The following is a 19,081-nucleotide window of genomic DNA, read 5'->3' on the forward strand; positions in this document are numbered from 1 at the left end:
CATCTCAAGGGCTGTGGTAGGAGTTTCCCACCATCACAGGCAAAGGCAGTCATTATGGAAATGATAATGATAACGAAAGCTGCTAACAGGACAGATTTTGAAAAGCAGCATTTTCCTCTGCTGTGCTGGGCACAGTACAGGGGTGATGGCTCTTGCTGCTTGGCTGGAGCATGGGCGTGTTTCTCTCCTTGGCCCACCACTGACTTCTGGCAGCACAAGAGAGGTATGTCTGAGCAGATCTGAGTGTTTGCATGTGATCTATCCTAGTGCTGTTTGCAATCAGCATGCTGCCAGAATATCTGATATATTTCAAGATGTTGCTGATGATCAAACATATAAACAGGACACTGTTACTCACCTTGTTTTTTAAGCAACCCTTTTGTCTCTGTGAATTTAATATAAATTAAGTTCTAAAACCATTCTGACCCCACTGAGGCGCTTCATTCATCAGTCCTTTATCTTCAGACTCCCACAGGTTTCTAATAGCTGATGAGTAGAAAGATTTCACGGGGTCTCAGACCGGCAAGATGATGAAGGATGGGAAAAAACCCCTTCCCATTAAGAGGAAATGACAAGCCAGGGGAAGCTTCCTGCAAACAATTGAATAAAAGGGGACATTACAAGGATATATAACATGACAGGGGGTCTAGATAAGGAGTTTGTGATGTTTTTTGAAGAACTTCTGCACAAAAAGAAGGCTGCATGCCTGTGGCCTGATGAGGGAAGCAGAACTTTGAAAGCAGGACATTGCTGGGTCTTGCAGTGTGACAACTGGCAGCTGGGGCAGTGCCAGTTGGCAGGGCAGGGGCAGAAGTGAGCTGTAAGCCCTTCACTGTAGCAGTGCAGGCCAACAGTGAGTATGAAATTGCAGCTTGGCATCTGCTTGTGTAGAGAAAGAAGTCAGAACTTGACCTTCACTCCTTGAGTCCTAGGATGAGAGCAAGTGAGACATCCAAAAAAAAATTAAAATGGAGAACTGCCTTGCATGGGAGTCATGAAGGTGAAGCCCTTGGAATCATAGAGTCATAGAATAGTTTGGGTTGGAAGGGACCTTAAAGATCATCCAGTTCCAAGCCCCCTGCCATGGGCAGGGACACCTCCCACTAGGCCAGGTTGCTCAAAGCCCCATCCAACCTGGTCCTGAAATCATCACATCATCATCAGATGATGGTTACGCACTTTTCTATAGACCAGAATATCCAGGGTTGTCATAATACTGTGGAGAAAAGATGGTGGAGGGAACATCTTGCCTTTCTAGGTTTTTTCACATATCTAAAATCCCTAAAATGTCATATGGTAACTTTGCCTTAACTCTTCTCTTCCACCTATACTTTTCTTGCTCCACAAGATTCCTGGGGTAGTCCTTGGGGCGAATCCATAATTCTGCAAAGGAGCAGACATCTACACTGAGAGTAAAACTTAATCTGTTTGTGAGAATAAGCAACTTGTGACAAAAATGGAAGTATGTTTTGATTCCAACTGTTCCTGGAGTTATTAATACAAAGTGCCTTTAGCGTGATTTCATCCCTGCAGCGATCTGACACAACACATGCTGCAAAATGAAGTACAGTAATTGTGCAATTAGCAAAACATTAATTATTTATTATTACTTATATGCAACTTTAAATTGTTTACAAGAAGAGGAGGATCTGTATCCTCTGTGTGCTAGTGCTCATTCTCTGCCTGTTTCCGGGATAGGAATGGTGCAAGGGGCACTGAGCAGTGGTGGCCTCCCACTTCAGATGTGAAGCCCAGTCTTAAAAAGACTGCCGTAGCCCTTGCTGGGGCTGCTCAGATGTTGAAGGAGTGCACCTTGACCAGTTACATTTGCAAGACGTAGAGCTATGTACTAGAATAGAATAATCATGTAACACTGACTCATCCCAGGCTATGGCAGTAAAACCCCCCCCCAAATACAATAGGCTTGTCTGTTTAGTATTATAGATTAGCCAGCTCTAGTCCACTGCTATGACAATAACTCAGCCATAATATTCAAAATATGATGTTATTAGAATATTCAGCATACATCTCTCCATGCACAAATATAATCAAGCTAATGTAATATCAGATATGCAAAAAGAAAAAAGACTTTAATCTCTTTATAACAATTACAGGGAGCAAGATCTGTGACTGTATACTTCCCTGAAGCACAGTGGTTCGACTACTATACCGTATGTATTTTTAAGTTCAATTTTCTTACTTTTTTTAATATAATTTTAAATTCCAGCCAAATAACTTTTAGCAATCTTCAGCAGTATTTTTACCACAGCATTGGTATTTAAGAAAACTAGCAAAAAAAAAAGTCTGCATCAGGGTAGCTGGGAGAGTAAATTACACAGCTTTCAGTAACATTTTATTTTTTATTTTTGCTATGTAAAGCTCTAAGACACAGCGAACGGAATTTTCAAGAGCAGCCTAGACACGCATGAAAATGCCAGGATTTCTTTCTTTGCCCCCCACTTCTAATTCTTGTTCTGATACACTTCCACACACAGAGACAGAGGCAGAAACCTAAGCCACACTCCTGAGAACATGCCACAAACCCTCCTGTGGATGTACTTTTGCTCATGCATCACTTTTGACAGAAGTCATACTGGGAGCGCAAGGTGAGGCACCCATCTGGAAGATGCTTCCAAGAGCTGCAGAACAATCTGCTCTGTAGGACATGCCAGTACCTTCTCTTCAGGGCCTGAGTCTTGACCTTTCCAACACCATCCCCACAACTGCATTTCCAAAAGTGCTTTGCTACAGTCTGCAGGCTAAGCCCAGCGTCGGCTTTAACGGAAGCAGTTAAGCTGATGCTAAGAGCTTTCAGAAATGTGAGCCCAGGATCATCAGGCTGTTATTAACTCTCCTGAGTGTCCCTGGCAGAGGAGCAGGCAGAACAGAAGTGCTCTCAGAGGAACTGCAGACTTATTTTTAAATAAGTTTGGTCATTTTCAGCCTTTGGCTGGTGTCCTCAGATGGATATTCATCCAACTCTTTCCTATTTCTCTTTTCATAAGACTGTGATGCTGCAAAGTCCAGCATTTAATTCAACTCTCCTTGTGCTTCCCTCTGAGCCCCCTTGCTGGGCTGGGCCCAGGGACAGTGGCCCATGTCCCTTGCCCTGTCTGTGTGCCTGCCCCTGGCATTGCACACCTCCCAGTATTTGGCACTTACTTGTCATGCACATGTTGCTTATCCAGACCAAAGTTGGGTACTTGCCATAAATCATAATCATCATTTACAGAGGGCCAGAGCAAAGCCTTCCTGTTATTTACTCTGTACTTAAGTCTTGCCTATAGCTGGTTTTGAGGCATTGGAGAACTTAATGCTGGTTGTCCACACACACACAAATTTTGTTCACTGAATGCTGTAGTTACTTTTTGAAAGGGGAAGAATTGTTCTTAGAAGAGAAGAAAATCTACAGCTTACATCCCCAAATGACTATGAATCACTTACCTTAAACTGGATTGTGACAGGCTCCATATGTATAAAAACAGAAGGCAAAAGTTTCTTTTTGTTTAGTGTCTTGATGAGTGTTTTTTTTCCACAGCATACAGAAAAATTGTACCATTTTTAAAGACTTTTTAGCTGTCTTTCAGTCATGATGTTTCTATCTGAGGCATATTCATAACTGCAGGGGCTCAATCCTCTTTCATGTTAAAAAAGGAAACGAGAATAATACTCCTGAAATCTGTATTTTAGGTTTTTTTTCACTGATGTAACTGAAATGAAAATTCATCCCTTGCTCTCTTTTTCAGTGGTCCATATATGCAGTGCCTGGATTGGCATTTTTCTAACTGCATTAATTTTTGTGGTAGGGTCTTAAAGTGCCAAATGCCTGGAAGAAGAACTATGCTACTGTGTCTGCCCCACTGAACAAGATCCCTCTGTACATCCGTGGAGGGTACATTCTGCCGCAACAGGCACCAGCCACAACCACCACTGAGAGGTAATGTCACGTGTTTGTCACCAAGCAGCCATGATGTGGGTCAGACCCACAGACAGTCAAAAAAGCAATCAAAAAATGTACAGAAGAGAGACTATCTGCAGCTCCCAGCTGCCATCCCAAGTGATAAGTACAGTATTTTTATACCACTGTTCGCTCCATTTCATTAGGAGAAATCACCTCAGAGATGACCCACGTCACTGTTAGCACAGCTGACGCCTACTCCTGTCTCTGTGATTATGCTCAGAAAAGCTTCTGCACCTTTTACTGCCACACTGACCTGCTGTCAGTCATTCAAAATAAATGTATGCAAGGGGAAATGCAAAATTCTTCTCGGGTGAATTTATCAAATGCTGTAAGCAAGGTGGAAAGGCTCAGATCTTTCTTCAGGAAAAATATTTCCCCATGCCAATGAATATTATACTGGTCTCAAGTCCAAATCCTGCTCAGGAGCTAACTGGTAGGAAAGAGAGGGGACAGCACTGTGCAGCAGCCATGGTAAGATAGTACTGGTTATCAATTGACTCCCAGACTATCCAGTTATTGTACATTAAGGCCACAAAAGAAGGAGGAGCTTGTCCACATGAGCACTCAAAATGGGGGAAATCTATTACAAGGCAAGGCAAAGATTTTGCCATCATTTCAAGAGTCATTTTGGTGAACACTGTTGTCATTCTGTCATGACCTTTTTTGTAACCTGAAAATGGGAGTTGTGTTCAGAAGTTTTTGTTAAGTTGGAAGGGACAGTGCCCACAGGTCTGATGCCTGACACTTCTCAACGTGTTTGTCAACAGCCGCCTGAACCCATTTGGACTTATTATTGCCCTGGATGAACAAGGACAAGCTTCTGGATCTCTCTTCTGGGATGATGGTGATTCCATTGGTAAGCCTGGCCCCTGCTGTGAAGCAGTACCTGCATACAGGGCTCTCCTCAGGCCATCTTTTCAGCAGCATAATGGCACTGGCTCCTGCTAGAAATAGCTGGAGAATTGACCTGAGATTGAATGGTAGAAAGGTCAATGGAAAGTTGAACGTGAGTCAGCAGTGCCCTGGCAGCCAGGAGTGTCCTGGGGGCATCAGACAGAGCATCACCAGCCAGGCAAGGGAGGGGATTGTCCCGCTCTGCTCTACACTGGGGTGGCCTCACCTCAAATCCTGGGAGAAGTTTTGGGTACCTCAGTATGAAAAAGAACTATTAGAATCTAAAGGAGGGCAACACGGATGGTGAAGGACCTCGAGGAGAAACCGTATGAGGAGTGGCTGAGGTCACTTGTTCTGTTCAGCCTGGAGGAGACTGAGGGGAGACCTCACTGTAGTTACATCTTCCTTGTGAGAGGAAGAGGAGGGACAGACACTGATCTCTTCTCTGTGGTCACCAGTGACAGGACCCAAGGGAAAGGACTGAAGTTGTGTAAAGGAAGGTTTATGTTGGATATTAGAAAGGGGTTCTTCACCCAGAGGGGGGTTGGGCACTGGAAGAGGCTCCCCAGGGCAGTGGTCACAGCACCAGCCTGACAGAGTTCTTAGAAGTGTTTGGGCAATGCTTTCAGGAAAATGGTGTGACTCTTGGGGATGGTGCAGTGCAGGGCCAGGCGTTGGTGACCCTTGGTGGTGCTTGAGGGTCCTTTCTAAGCCATTCTGTGAAAAGCTGATTGCTGTTGAAGTCAGCATTTTGATATGAGAAATGTGTGACACTGGGAGCAGCTGATCTGCTGGAAAGGGCAATCTCTCACATTGTGTTCTCCTAAGATGAACCTAAGACTAGAGGAAGACATTAAATAGCCCACAAATTGTCTTAGCCTGACCTTAGCCACTTGCTACAACAATGTGAACTGCTTACGGATTTTGCTGCCTGTTTTGATATCAATCTTACTTGCTTTGTGTTTTGACAGATACTATTGAAAAAGAGAACTTCTTCTTGGCTAAATACACATTCAGCAACGTAAGTGGCAACATGCAAGATACTTACTTACATATAGGTAGTTGTATTTTAGTGTAGCCATTGTAAGGTGCTGCTGTCTAACTTTTCTCTGGAAAGCTTTTTATCTTCTAGCTCAGTCTATATAAACCAGGTAAGATACCTAATGCTTTCATTTACAGCTAGCTACAAAATAGTCCAACAGTAGTCCTGCAGTTTTGTGTTTGCTTCACTGAGTATCGTAGTGGCACATGTCATTAATGTCCCTGCTGCAATATGAATCTGAAAAAACTCACTTACTTCTGGGGACAAGGGACCTTTTTCTTGTGCTCCTCCTAGTAAGCACTTTCAGTCTGATGGGTGGGAGAAAGCTAGATTCCTCTCTTCAGGATATTCCAGCAACCTTTTAACTTCGATCACTTGATGTTTTTGTTTTGTGGTGCGGAGAATTATGTAGTCTCAGTTCTTTAGCTTGCATTTCCTTGTCTGACAGTGCAGACACTACTCCCATGGTGGGTGTCCTGTGGAGAGATCCAGCACACTGCTGACAACCTGCTGTGCTGATCAGATGCTCTGTGCGGCACAGGAACAGATTAGCTCAGGGTCAGTGCACTGATGCCTTTCACACTGTGCTCAGTTCTGTGCAGACATGTCCTGAGAAAGACCTACAGAAAATCCCAACAGTCAAGACTTCAATCGAGTAAAATGCTATAAAATATATCTACCATAAGCTCATTAAGTATATGATAGAGCTGTGGGAGTTATTGTAAAGAAACTTTATCCTACTTCAGTAACCTGTCTCTACAGATCTTACTTCATTTGCAGTTCTAGCATTTGGTAAGAAATAGGATATTGTATATAGACCATGGCATGGTTTGGTCCCCAGCCTTCTGAACACGAGCCAGTGTGTGCCCAAGTGGCCAAGAAGGCCAAAGTCATCCTGGCATGTATCAGAAATACACGGGACTGGAGCAAGGACTGTACCTCTGTACTTGTCACTGGTGAGGCCACGCATCAGATCCTGTGTTCAGAGAAGGGCAATGAAGCTGGTGGAGGGTCTGGAGCATAAGTCATATGAGGAGCAGCTGAGCTAGCTGGGGTTATTTGGCCTGGAGAAAAAGAGGCTCAGGGAAGACCTTATTTCTGCCCACAACTGTGTGAGAGGAGGGTGGGCGAGGTGGGGGTCAGTCTCTTCTTCCAAGTAACAGGTGATAGGACCAGAGGCCTCAGGTTACACCAGGGGAGGATTAGATTAGGAAAAAATTTCTTCACTGAAAGCATTGTCAAGCCCTGGAACAGGCTGCTCAGAGAAGTGGTGAAGTCACCATCCCTAGAGGTATTTAAAAGACGTGTAGATGTGGCTCTCAGGGACATGGTTTAGTGCTGGACTTGGCAGTGCTGGGTTAATAGTTGAACTGGATAACCTTAAAGGTATTTTCCAACCTAAATGATTACATGATTTTCATCCATGTATTCCTAAAAGACCCAAAGTAATCTACAGAAAATAGTCAAAACAATAAAATCATGTTAACCCCTATTGTGATATTGCTCTTAGAAGATCTGTCTTCCAGGAGCGAGAGCAAGAGCAATCCAGGGTAAGCCAGTGGGCTTTATTATGTAGCCTGGTATATTCGTGAGATGTTTTCCTGGAACTAATACCACATGGGTAGACTTTAAATTTAATTTTAACTTATTTTGCTCTTGATTTACAAAAAAAAAAAAATTCCTTCTTCTTCAGAAAAAAAAGGGTATTTCAACAGCAAAAAGGAAGAAAAATCACTTTGGTTTTCCGTAGTCTGTGTATAGTAATTTATTGCAGGAAAGCTACAGAAAAACAATATCCAGTTTTATATTAAATTTTGAACTGTGCAAATTAGATTGTTGCTTCTCTGGCACATGCATTTCTCATTGCTCATATTTGACTTCTGCCTGTAAATCCAGGACTGAATTCCCTATCTGCATTCCAATAATCCTTAAAGTCGAGTTTTATTATGTGTTTATAAAGAAAACAGTTCATCTCAAATAGCAAATTTGAGGTATGAGAAATGTACGAAGGTGTCAGTATTTGTTTCACATTTCTATATTCTTAAAAAATGTGGAAGAATAATTTAATCCCACCTAGTTTTAGGAGAACACACAAGTCTTGTTCCCTGAGAGATTTGCTGGTAAGGTCTGACATCACAGAATTTACTCTGAACCCAGCATGGGGTGTTGCAAAAGTAACAGCTACAGGATTAGACCCCTTAATTTATATTTTCATTTAAACAACTCAGAAGTGTAAAGAAGAATTCAAGACTAGGGCAGGCTCTTAAGTCTCAGAGAATAATTCAAGCTCCTGCTCTGTGGTGCTGTCTCACTGCAGTTGGCATTTTAATTCCCTTGATGTTTCCCTTCCAACATGCATAGTGACTAAGTGACCTAAGCCAAAGTGCCCCCTTACATGAAACTCACCAGGCTAGAAAAATACTTGATCCACGTGTATGAGATCTGCTGTGCTTTAGGGATGAGCAGGAAGGTCCTGATCCCCAGGGGTGGCAGACAAGGCAGGTGTGCTCAGCCTGTACCAGGTGGGTCCACACTATACTAAAGGAATGGTGATGGAAGTGTTCTGAAAAGATGCATTAGGCACTAAGTGACTGGAAAGCCTGAAGGGAAGTTTCTGCTAAAACTGGTCCAATCTTCAGGGTGAAAATGTACGGGGGGGGGGGGGGGGGGAAAGGTTAAGTTGATAGGATCAGAGCTACATGATAAGAAAAAAACTCATGACCCTTTTTGCTCAGAGTACAGAAACCCTGGCTCCTGCCATCAGATCAAGGGCTTCATGTTGCTTTGCATTTATGGGGTTTTGAGTGATATCCACAGCCCCCTCATACAAGAAGTCAGGACCTTCATGGGCAATTCCTTTAACCGTTAGATGCCTGGGGAGGAGAGGGTCACATCCCCCTGGACCATCCTGTTGCCCTGTGCAGGGCAGGGAGTTGGACTCCATGATCCTTATGAGTCCTTTCCAAATCTGCATATTCTGTTATTCTGTTTCCCCAAGAGTTCTAGACGTTGGTCAGGGAAAATGGTATCTACTGAAGAGTCCTGTCTTGGGCCTCTGAGCTTGAGAGCTGAGTTCGGCATTACATTGTGCTTCCTGGGTCTGTGTGCCCACCTGGGCTGGCTCTCTTGCTTAGCCATACATGAGACAGCAGTAAAGCACCAGAGGGAGGTGCTCTCTCTAAACTGAGCCTCCCTCCGTGCTGGAGCTCTGCCAGAGAGGATAAGACATCACATGTAATAGGTACCCTAAAAAGCTCTCTGGAGGCTTTTGCAGTCCTCTCCCCATTTGCTAAATAATAGCCAGCATTCCTTATTTAGGCAGTTTAAATCAGTGTGCTCGGGCTTAGCACTTATTTTTAGTGTGGATGCCTGAAATAAGCAGTCTAAGCACAGCCCTAAGTTACACATACTGTGATCTAGCTCCTACTCCCCTCCTACAATGCACTACTGAAATAACATAAGCTAATTTATGCAAAAGGTTCCATCATGGGTTTTTCCTTGGCACATTTTTAAAAAGTCATGATTGCATAGCAATCCATCATTTCCTGAGCAGTGTAATTCACCTTTATTTCCTCAACAACTTTGATCACATAACAAATGCAATGATTCCTCTTCATTGCATTTATGGGAAATTACTGTCACTGGTCATCCAAATGGATTAGTTTAATGACTTTGTATGTCCTCTTGGTACACCCCTAAATATGGATGTATAGGAAATGAAAAGTACAACAAACAAACCTCTGTGGACATACATCCCTTTAGTCTCCTTAAAGCTGGGACATATATAACAGGGATTTCTAGCAGGAGATGTGGTATGTAAAACAGGGGCAAAATATCTAGCAGATGATATTTGTGGAAGATACTAGTGTTTTAAAGCAGTTAGTTTTGGATGTTAATTAAATCTGTCTTAAGTCGCTAATTGAATCACTGTATCTGGATTTTGGCTTTGCATATGCCTCTCTACTCTGTAATGGGTACAAGAACAAAATTTACATTGTTTAAAAGTGGAAAAACATGTCTTCTTGGACATGTTTTTCTATTTGTAATCCAATGAATGCTGTAAATGCTATTTTCTTAGTTTATAATCATAAATGAAACTTTTCTTATGTACAATTTAATGTGACTGTTGTTTTTTCCTTTATGACTTCAGTGTCTACGTTGGAAGACATTTTTATGTTCATTGACAAGGATGATATCTTGTAACAGTGTGCAGCAAGTCACCTCTAAGGAGCTGTTATGGTCTTAAAAGTTTTCTCTGTGGCTTTTTCCAGGGAAGCCTGGAGACAGAAATAGTTAAAAATGGCTACCGTGGAGCTGACACTCTGAAGTACAACAAAATTACTGTTCTTGGCCTGAAACTGAGACCTCAAACTGTGTCTCTGAATGGAAGATCCATCCGTGGAGATGCTCTGTCTTTTGAGATGAGTGGGGTAAGACCTGAAATGAGAGGACAAGAAAAATCTTAGGGAAAGGAGGGTTAAGAACAGTGAAGAGAGATGAAGTCAGTAAAGGACAGGAACTGTTTCACTGTTTCTCATCCACAGTCCTTTACATTTTCAAGTATAACCAGACACCAAATCTTGATACAACAGTCTGACATTAAGGAGGGGAAAGAAAAAAAAAAAAGAAAAGCAAGAGGTCTTTTAGGAAACTTTAGTCTTTGCTATTGCCTGTGCACTCTCTTTTACTTGATGTCTGCCACAAATTTTTAAACTAATGAAATTCTGGAAAGAAGATACAGGTCCATGAGCTGAGAGCACAGTTAGTATTTTTATGGGCATTCTTATAACTCTAAAAAATGAGAAAACTTGTCAAAGTTTTTTTTATCTGCTGCTGAAAAGAAATGTTGTGAATTTTTTTCTCACAATTACTTGGTGTCCAGAAATTATTCCAGTATAATTGGCTCCAGGGAGTATCTCCCTGTCTTCCAAAAAGGTATAATTTCAGCATCTTAAAGTGCCAAGCCTCATTTCCATCACAAAATGCATGGCTTGCTTGTGCACTGCTCCTCTGGCACCAACATGGGGACATTCCAGAGGGGATGGACAGAACACCCCTAGTAAACCCTAAGCAGCGACAGCCTCTGTGGTCCCAATTTTCTTTTGCACAGAAGTATAGACAAAAGGAGCAAAACATTTTGCTTCCTTTCCTGTGGCCACTTGTCTCATATCTGTCACCTGCCACCAAGCTGAAGTGGTCATTCACACTCCATGTGAGATGTGTACTCTCAACTCAACACTGATCTGCATCTAGGGAACTCCTGATGTTAATTCTGAAAATGCCACTAAATCATCATGCAGTGAAAGATAACTGAGGCAATAAGTAGTGGATGTCACATCTTATGTTGCCCTACCCACTTGGCTTAGTGATTAAGTTTCATTTGTAACCAGAGTGATCCCCATTATACATACCCGGTACTACCATTTTTTTTAATTGAAAAAGTCTGTAAAGGAAGAAAATTGCTGAGAATAAATTTCTGCCTTAGAGAATTGTAAAAATCTCACTTTCAGAGGCAATGTCATGAATAAACCTAATCAGTATTGCCTCAAGGGAAGGAATTGTTTAAGAGACTCTAAGCAAACTGAAAGCAACATAAATGTGGCAGGGTAAAGAAAACATTCAATTGAGATGTGCTTGAAGGTACCAATCACAGAAATCCAGAATATAACTGCAGACTAACAGCCTCACATACAAAGATTATTTAAAAAGACTAATAAGCTTGTCTCAAAAATATAAGTTAAAATTTGATTTAAGCGCAAAAGATTATCCTGGTGACTTATGATCTACTTAAAATGCTGGAGGAAAAAACCCACCAAGTTGATGTTGTAGGGATACAAAACTGCAAAAAATTTTCTACACCAGCTAAATATATTCCTCTCACAATTCTAAGAGATTGAGTCAAACCTCTCCCACCATACCTGTACAGATTTTACAATGTCACTACCCATATTCCTCTCATGTTTGACCCTCTAATTAAAAAAAAAAAAAAAAAAAAAAAAAGCACTAGCAGCAGCTTGGGTTTAGATCTCGAAAACTTATTCATGTAATTAAAAAATAATAAAATGCAAAGGGAAAATTTGCTACTTTCTTACAGGATTAGTGAGATTACATTTTGTATAATAGTTTTACAAGCAGAGACCCCACTGTTTAAAGGGCTACAGTAGAAAGTAACTTCTACCATATTGGTTTTGCTTTGCAGAAAGCAAATTTACTTAATAGCAGTGCTTAAGTGCTTATTGAGCCATATTTATTTGTATATAAATAGAAACAGGTTGCTTAGTAATAAGCCACTTCTTTCTCTCTGATTCATGCGGCGCTACCCTGATCTGACATTTGCAGTATCGCAGAATCTTCCTGTTATTAGGAGTCTGTTATCTTTTTTTTCCTCTGGAGTTTCATGCCTTAAGGAACTGTACAGTGACTGCAGCAGGGATGTTGGAAGGGTACATCTGTTGGCCAGGCTTGTGCTGGCAATGGGCTTAGGGAAGGTTCTTTTTCTCGCACTTCCCACATTCTCTGCTGGGAAGTGGTTCCCAACATCCATTCCTCCCAATGTCCATGCAGTATTGCAGTCTGGAGTAGCCTCTCTGGCTGCCTGGCAACTTTCAGGTTAGTGTTTGGGTGAGTTTGCAGTACTTCTGTCTCATTTTTCCCTGTATTTGAAAAAAAGGCAAATTGTTCAAGAAGTGGAATTCCAACTCACTAAGCAGTGGTAGAGAACTGTTTCTGATGAAAGATGATAATATTAGATACTTTGAAGCAGTGATCTAAGTAAGCACAGACTGTTGGAGTAATGTTAACATGAATGTGTGGGCTGGCGAAGAGGTGTGAATGGATATTGTACATTTTAAGAGATTAATAATTCTGAAACCTAAAGATAAAACTGGTGAAGTACTGAAAATGGAAATTACGTGAGCAGCACAAAAATGTTACATTTAACATTGAGCAGGGAGAGAGCAGGACAGATATTGTATTTATAATTTAATATTTAATTAATGTAATTAATTTTAAACCATTACTGAATTTCTAAAAGGGATGTTGAATTGGATACAGCAGTAGGAAGAATCATACTGCCATCAAGTTAGTCTCACTTATCAGATATGTTAAAGAAATCATGAAGGTCTAAACTCAAGTTTCACTTCTTAATCTCTGTTTTGAACTGGTTTGTTTGGGTTTTTTTTTTTACATTAACGTAATTCATTGTTTTGTGTCTGTTTTTTCCCACAGAAACTGGTTTTGCGGATTTCTGCTCCACTTACTCAGGAACTCAACATTAAGTTTTACTAAAATGGTCAGAACACACTGACCTAATTTAGCGTCCTTGGCCCTCAGCTATTGATCTCACTTTGATTTTAATGTAAAAAAAAATATTAGTCATTAAAACATTGTATATGAACCTGACGACTGATCTTTTCTTATGTAGTTTTTATAACTCATTATTCCTCAAATAAAATTTTCAGTAGTAGTTAATGAGTATTAACATAAACTGATGTGTGTTCAAAATAGCACAGAGGAAATAATCCTGAAAATTCTGTCTCACCACAGATGGAGATAATATTTGGAAATGTTCTCAATGGGACCATATTCTACACACCATACACTGTTGGGGTTTTTTTCAAAGCTATGGTAGGGGAAAAAAAAGGAAAAACCATTTAATTTCCGTAGTCCAATACATAACCTACCATTAATATAATATGCAATACATATATAATCTAATAAATATTATTATAATATTATATGAAGTACTACAGTATCACATCTAAAAAATCAGCTCATTGTCTTAGACTACAAGATCTACAACTGTAGTGATCACATACTTTTGTCTCCATCCTGAAATGTGATTGCAGCCTGGGCATGTCTTTCTCAAAGTGAGCTGGGTCTTGTGGAGGAGCCTTAAGACTTGGGTCTCTCCAGAGTCTTTGCTGGTTGCAGTAAGGTCTGATGTGAGATATGTTTGCTCTGCACAGTGAAGAGAAAGCAACTTGCACATCAGCTTTTTTGTGGAAGAAGCTGAAGAAAATAAGATACTACAAAAAAGTGTAGCTGAAGATGGTGAGAAAGGGCTGAGGAAGAACAGAATATGGGCAGTGGGCTGAAGGAGGATTCAAGGTGACAGATTAACTAACCATCTCCATTACTGTAGAATACAGCACATGACTACAGTCCTTGATGAAATAAACACTTGAAAAGTGTGCCACTCGGAGTGTGCAAATGAAGGTCCTTGTGCGGAGGAATGATGTTAGCAGGGTTTGTGAGAGCTGTGTATTTGGGACAGAGGAAAGAAGGAGAACCTCTGTTGGAGCAGACAGCATCAGCAGCCAACCAGCCAGAGCAGTGCTTGCTGCACAGACCTGAGGAACAGCAGAGGCCCAGAGGATGTGTCTGCACTGTGTGTCATGGCTCTGCACTAGAGCAGGGCAACCAGCAGGGGCTCCAGCAGCACAGGAGGTGCTGGTCCAGAGGCTGCTGGCCACAGACATTGTCCTTGGGCTTGGCCACACTGCCAGACATCCTCTCGTGCTGCCTGTGAGAGTCGCGTGCCTGCTCACCCCAAGCGTGTTGCAGACATAAAGAGAGAAATCTGCGCTTGGCTTGACAATGTGGGGTGGATGGGGACCATCCAATAAAGCAGACCAGTTCTGTGCAGCATCCAATCTCTTCCATGTATCTTTGCACCAATGGCATCAAAGAGGTACCTACTCTGTTTTCCTCCAAATATGAGGTGTTGGTTCCTCACCATGGCAGAAGAGCAAAGAGAGAGAGCAAGAGACGAATGTATTAGAGAAAGCAAATTTGTAAACACCCTGGCCTGGAGTGTGGAACAGAATTTGGTTGGTTTGTGAGTGGGGCTCTTTTTGGTTCAGTGGATTTCTCTCTAATCCACCTTACAGTGTGGGTAAAAGCAGGACTGGGAGAGGGGAGGTGGTGAATTTGCTGACGAATGGTGAAAAAGGAGACTGGTGTGGAGACCGGAACACAGATGTGGCTGGAGAGCCATGGAGATGTTGGTAATGTCACTGTAAAGAGCCCTCTGCTGGATAAACACGTGGAGTCAGCCAGTGCTCACAAGTTTTCCGTGAAATCACTGACTAAGCTGGCACTTGCACATATATCTGAATAAGTGCAGAAAAATACACTCCTGCCAGCATCAATATGCTGTTCAGTCTTGTATTACAACCTGGATTTTATTCCTTTCCTGTTAGTTTGGGCCTTGTAGCTTTAGTGAACACAACAGGAAATCACTAGTCAGTAATACATCTGCCTTGGGCTCTGATTTCACATATTTATTTCGTAAATGTAAGCAAGACAGCCCTTGGTCAGCATTTGTAATAGGGACATCAAAGAAAAATGGAGTTTGTGTGGCCATGTGTGTGTATCTGGCTGTTTATCCTCTCTGAGAATTAAGGTGCAGGTGTAATTTTGGATCATTTACTCTTTTTTGGTTACACTGTTTGTTCCTTCCCATTCCAACAATTTCTTTTTTCTTCTCGTGAAAAGGATAACAACTTCAACAAAAAATACTGATCACCTGTTAAAAGTGGTATGAGGCGAAGCCAAGAATCTACAGACAAATATTTTACTGTCATTTAAGGTTAGATTGGACTAAAGAATGAATTTCCCAAAGTGTTGATGTGGATTATATTTATTACAAATACAGATTTTCAGTGGAGTGAGAACTTCTCAGGCTGGGTTTTAAAAGCATTAGTAGTCAGCTGCTTTCTCCATTCTGCCTTTGTCAGCCATAAAACCCACCAGCTGAGTCCCTCAGAATCTGAAGGAGTTGAAATGTAAAGGGAAAAACTCTTACTTTGCATTTCAAAACCCTGGTGATTCTATGCTTCTGCCTTACAAAGCCATAAAGAGAACACAGAAATTCACCAGCCAAGATACAGTGACCCTAAGAATATGTCATTAGACTTCTTTTCTGCAGAGAAAGGAAAAATAAACATTCTCCATACTACTCCATGTACACGTCATTTTTTTCATCTAAAATGGATGATTTTAGGTTTAATCTCAAAGGATCCCCACTGTCTCTTCTTGCAAAACAAGAATTTGTTTTATCGATGAATGTTTATGTTGATTTTGTGTAACATGAAAAGATGGTAGTAGCCTGAATCAGCTACACTGACTGAAGTAGAATTAAATTTAGGGGACATGTACAGAGAGCTCTGCTGTGCTCAGTAAGCCAGACACAAAAAATATATTTTGATATGGCCAGATGAAGTGTTGCGTGTTTTGGAATGAATAAGAGACAAAAGAAGATAGGACTCTGCTAGAGCAAAGGAGACACTGGAGGAGATGTGGGAGCTTGTTGGACCTGAGCATGAGCTCCCAATGAAAAGTTTAATCAAAAAGGAGGTAGAGCAACCTCAGATATACAGACAAGTAAAGGCTGAGATACTATAACTCACCTGTTTGTCATACTGACACCATCTTGTTGGAGCACTCTGTCCCATTCTGGTGTCAGAAATATGTGGAATATATTGAAATAAATAAACGTGCCACAAAGTAAAGCCACAGCACTGTCTGAAAGGCCACCAAAAAAAAAAAAAAAAAAGCATTTTCTTGTGAATTCACTGTGGAGCTCAGGAGAATGGCCAGGAGAAGGCTCAGTCCCATGAAAGAGAGTCTCAGTGTACCTACGGGAGCCAAAATGCAGTGGCAGAAGCTCTTTAAATTAGTAAAGGTGAGATTTGGTGTCTGTTAATGAAATTAGAAAAATTCAAACACTGATATTTTAATTGTTAGAACAGCTTTTCAAGAATTGTGGTAAATTCTCCTGCAGTAGAAATTTTTAAAAGAGAAGTGGACGCTTTTCTAAAAGAAATGCTCTTGCTCAGTAATTCAGGAGTTTTTTGGAACTGCATCCCTAGCCTGTGTCATGCCAACTGATCACAGCAGTCTCCCTTGGGTTCACAATTATGAATAATGAAAGGACATTTTGTAGGTTTTTTTGCAAAACATGGAAATTTCTGTGACAAGTCAGTGCTTTTGGAGGTCTCCACATAGCTACAAAGATTATGAAATATCATTGATATGATCAGATTTTTGGTAAATATTGGTATGTAATAGATTTTGAATATAGTTGAATAACTTCTTGTAAAGGTTTTGGTAATTACTTTTTCCTGTCACCAGGAAATTACCTGAAAATTAAAGCAATTCATTGCCATTCTCATGCAGGGACTATTTGCCACTCATTTTGCCAACAGGTCTGCAACAAAGATGAAAAATATCACTGGGTCTAGAGTGTGCATGAGGTAGACAAGTCTCCCACAGCAGAGCTGGTGCCTGGTTCTGGGGAGCAGTGATGCTGTTCCTGGCCCTCACCCCTTGCCCAGGGGCAAAAACCACACAGCTGCTGGTGTGACACAGAAAGGTGAATGTGACATTCATGAATTCCAGTTTCCCCTGCAGTCTGGGGTAATGTGACCAGGGGTGGATATAGGAGCAGACATCAGGGCTCAGCACCATCATGCAAGCCAGAATGCAACGTCTCCTGGGATGCCTCCCAGTGCAGGGACCCACCAGGGAAGGGGGCTGTGCTGGGAAGTGACACCTTGGCTTCCCTGCTCCCAGATCCATGGGGCAGGTGTCTGGAGCCTCAGCAGTGACCCGTGGAGACCTTGGCTAGAGGCTTGCTACTGTGCTCACTGCAAATGCATAAAATGCAAGTACTGTGGTGGAGGATTATGAAATGAAGGTGAGAAGAGCTTATTGAGCTCAGAGAGAAGGAGACTGCCAGGGCTTTCTCTTGGAAATGGCACGTTTCCATCCCAAGAGGGAAACACAGCTGCCAGAGGATGTGCCAACAAATGTGGGATCTCTCTAGGGACTAACAAACTACAGGGATTAAAACTAGCACAGTTGCCTATATAAGCTCTAGCAATGCTCCCACATCATGCCACAGATTTGGCAGCCACTGCCCCATGGCTACCAAGAAGTCATCCTATAAGTGTCTCAAAGAAAAAAAAAAAAGTGTAGTAGAGCAGTCTGGTGTCCTCTCTTGTTAGTCACCCAATGAAATGAGCAAGCCCTGTGAATTTTAGGGAGACAACACAGTTCCAAATAGCAAGGCTGGTGGTCCCCAAGCACTCCTGTGCACTGTCCTGACTGCTATGCTCAGGGCACAGTTAAAGCCATGGAGGAGGGGGTGCAGGAAAATGCCCTTTCCTGGGAGCAATGCAGTCAGCTGGAGAAGCCCTGAGAGAGCAGAGGCAGGGAGAGGTGCATGGATAACACGAGCAGAGCCTTGGAGCTATTCTGAGCAGTTCTAGGCCTCAGACAGATGGTGAGGCTTTTCCTGGTGACCCAGAAGGGATTGTGTAGACACTCTCTAAAGGCTATTGCAGTTTCACCACAAAGAAAGATGCAAACGGAAAAAAAACCCCAGAAGTAACAAGAGTTGTGCATCCTTTCTGTTCACTGAACTTTGCTTGGGGGGTTGTTGCAGTTGAAGCTCGTGCTCAAATATAATGGAGCTTCAAGGATGTACCAAGAACATTTTGGGGTGCTATTTGTAAAGCAAAGTTTCCTGCTAAGTTTTCTGCTCTATCCACTCCTCCTTGGTTCAGGCAATTTCACAAGCCCTTGACAGCAGCCCCATCTCCTGTTTTGGTGAGACCGAAGTCCAGTGCTTGCAGGATACAATCAAAACTTTCCATTCTCTTGCCAATAGCTCAGGACTAAGCTGCTTCCTCCCATCTTTTCCCTCCCTCTCCCCCACATAAACACACCTATGGAGGGGAGATAATGGGTGTGTGCAGAAATCAAATGTGCTGCTGATCTCAAACTCCTGCAGACGCAGGGATTATTTGGAGAACAAATAATTTTCTCACATATCAAACAAGATTGCAAAGCAACACAGAGTTTGGTGTTTTGGGATAGTGCTGAAACTCACACCTGGAAGGTTGCTCACATCAGGCAAGCTGCTCAAAATTTTACCCTTTCTGTTCTTAGGCCCTGCTTTTACTTCATGCTGTCCCCAAAGATACAGCTCTTAGCTGATCTTTCATGCTCAGGAGTGATGAGACTATATTGTGTCTGCCAACTGAGATGTTTACTTAACAGAACATCTGTGGTTGTTTAATAACCATTACTAAAACTGTTGTGAGAAGTACTCTCTCAGGTGTCAGTTGCCTTCTCCAGATCCTCTCTTTATCAATAGATGATGGTGGATGATGAAG

The 19,081-nt window shown here is 41.9% G+C and overlaps 1 protein-coding gene across 1 annotated transcript; it reads left to right on the forward strand.

Moving 5' to 3' along the window:
- Positions 1 to 145: 145 nt before the first annotated feature.
- LOC136290073 (sucrase-isomaltase, intestinal-like) lies at positions 146 to 13,362 on the forward strand. The gene is made up of 7 exons (XM_066184515.1): positions 146 to 223; positions 2,115 to 2,171; positions 3,807 to 3,937; positions 4,729 to 4,817; positions 5,827 to 5,876; positions 10,169 to 10,327; positions 13,125 to 13,362. The coding sequence occupies exons 1-7, from the start codon at positions 146 to 148 to the stop codon at positions 13,182 to 13,184; spliced, it is 624 nt and encodes a 207-aa protein (XP_066040612.1). The 3' UTR covers positions 13,185 to 13,362.
- The last annotated feature ends 5,719 nt before the right edge of the window (positions 13,363 to 19,081 follow it).

Source organism: Chamaea fasciata, unplaced genomic scaffold (genome assembly GCF_029207755.1).
Source record: "Chamaea fasciata isolate MVZ Bird 193981 ecotype frontalis unplaced genomic scaffold, bChaFas1.0.hap1 SCAF_5, whole genome shotgun sequence".
Taxonomy (NCBI): Eukaryota; Metazoa; Chordata; class Aves; order Passeriformes; family Sylviidae; genus Chamaea; species Chamaea fasciata.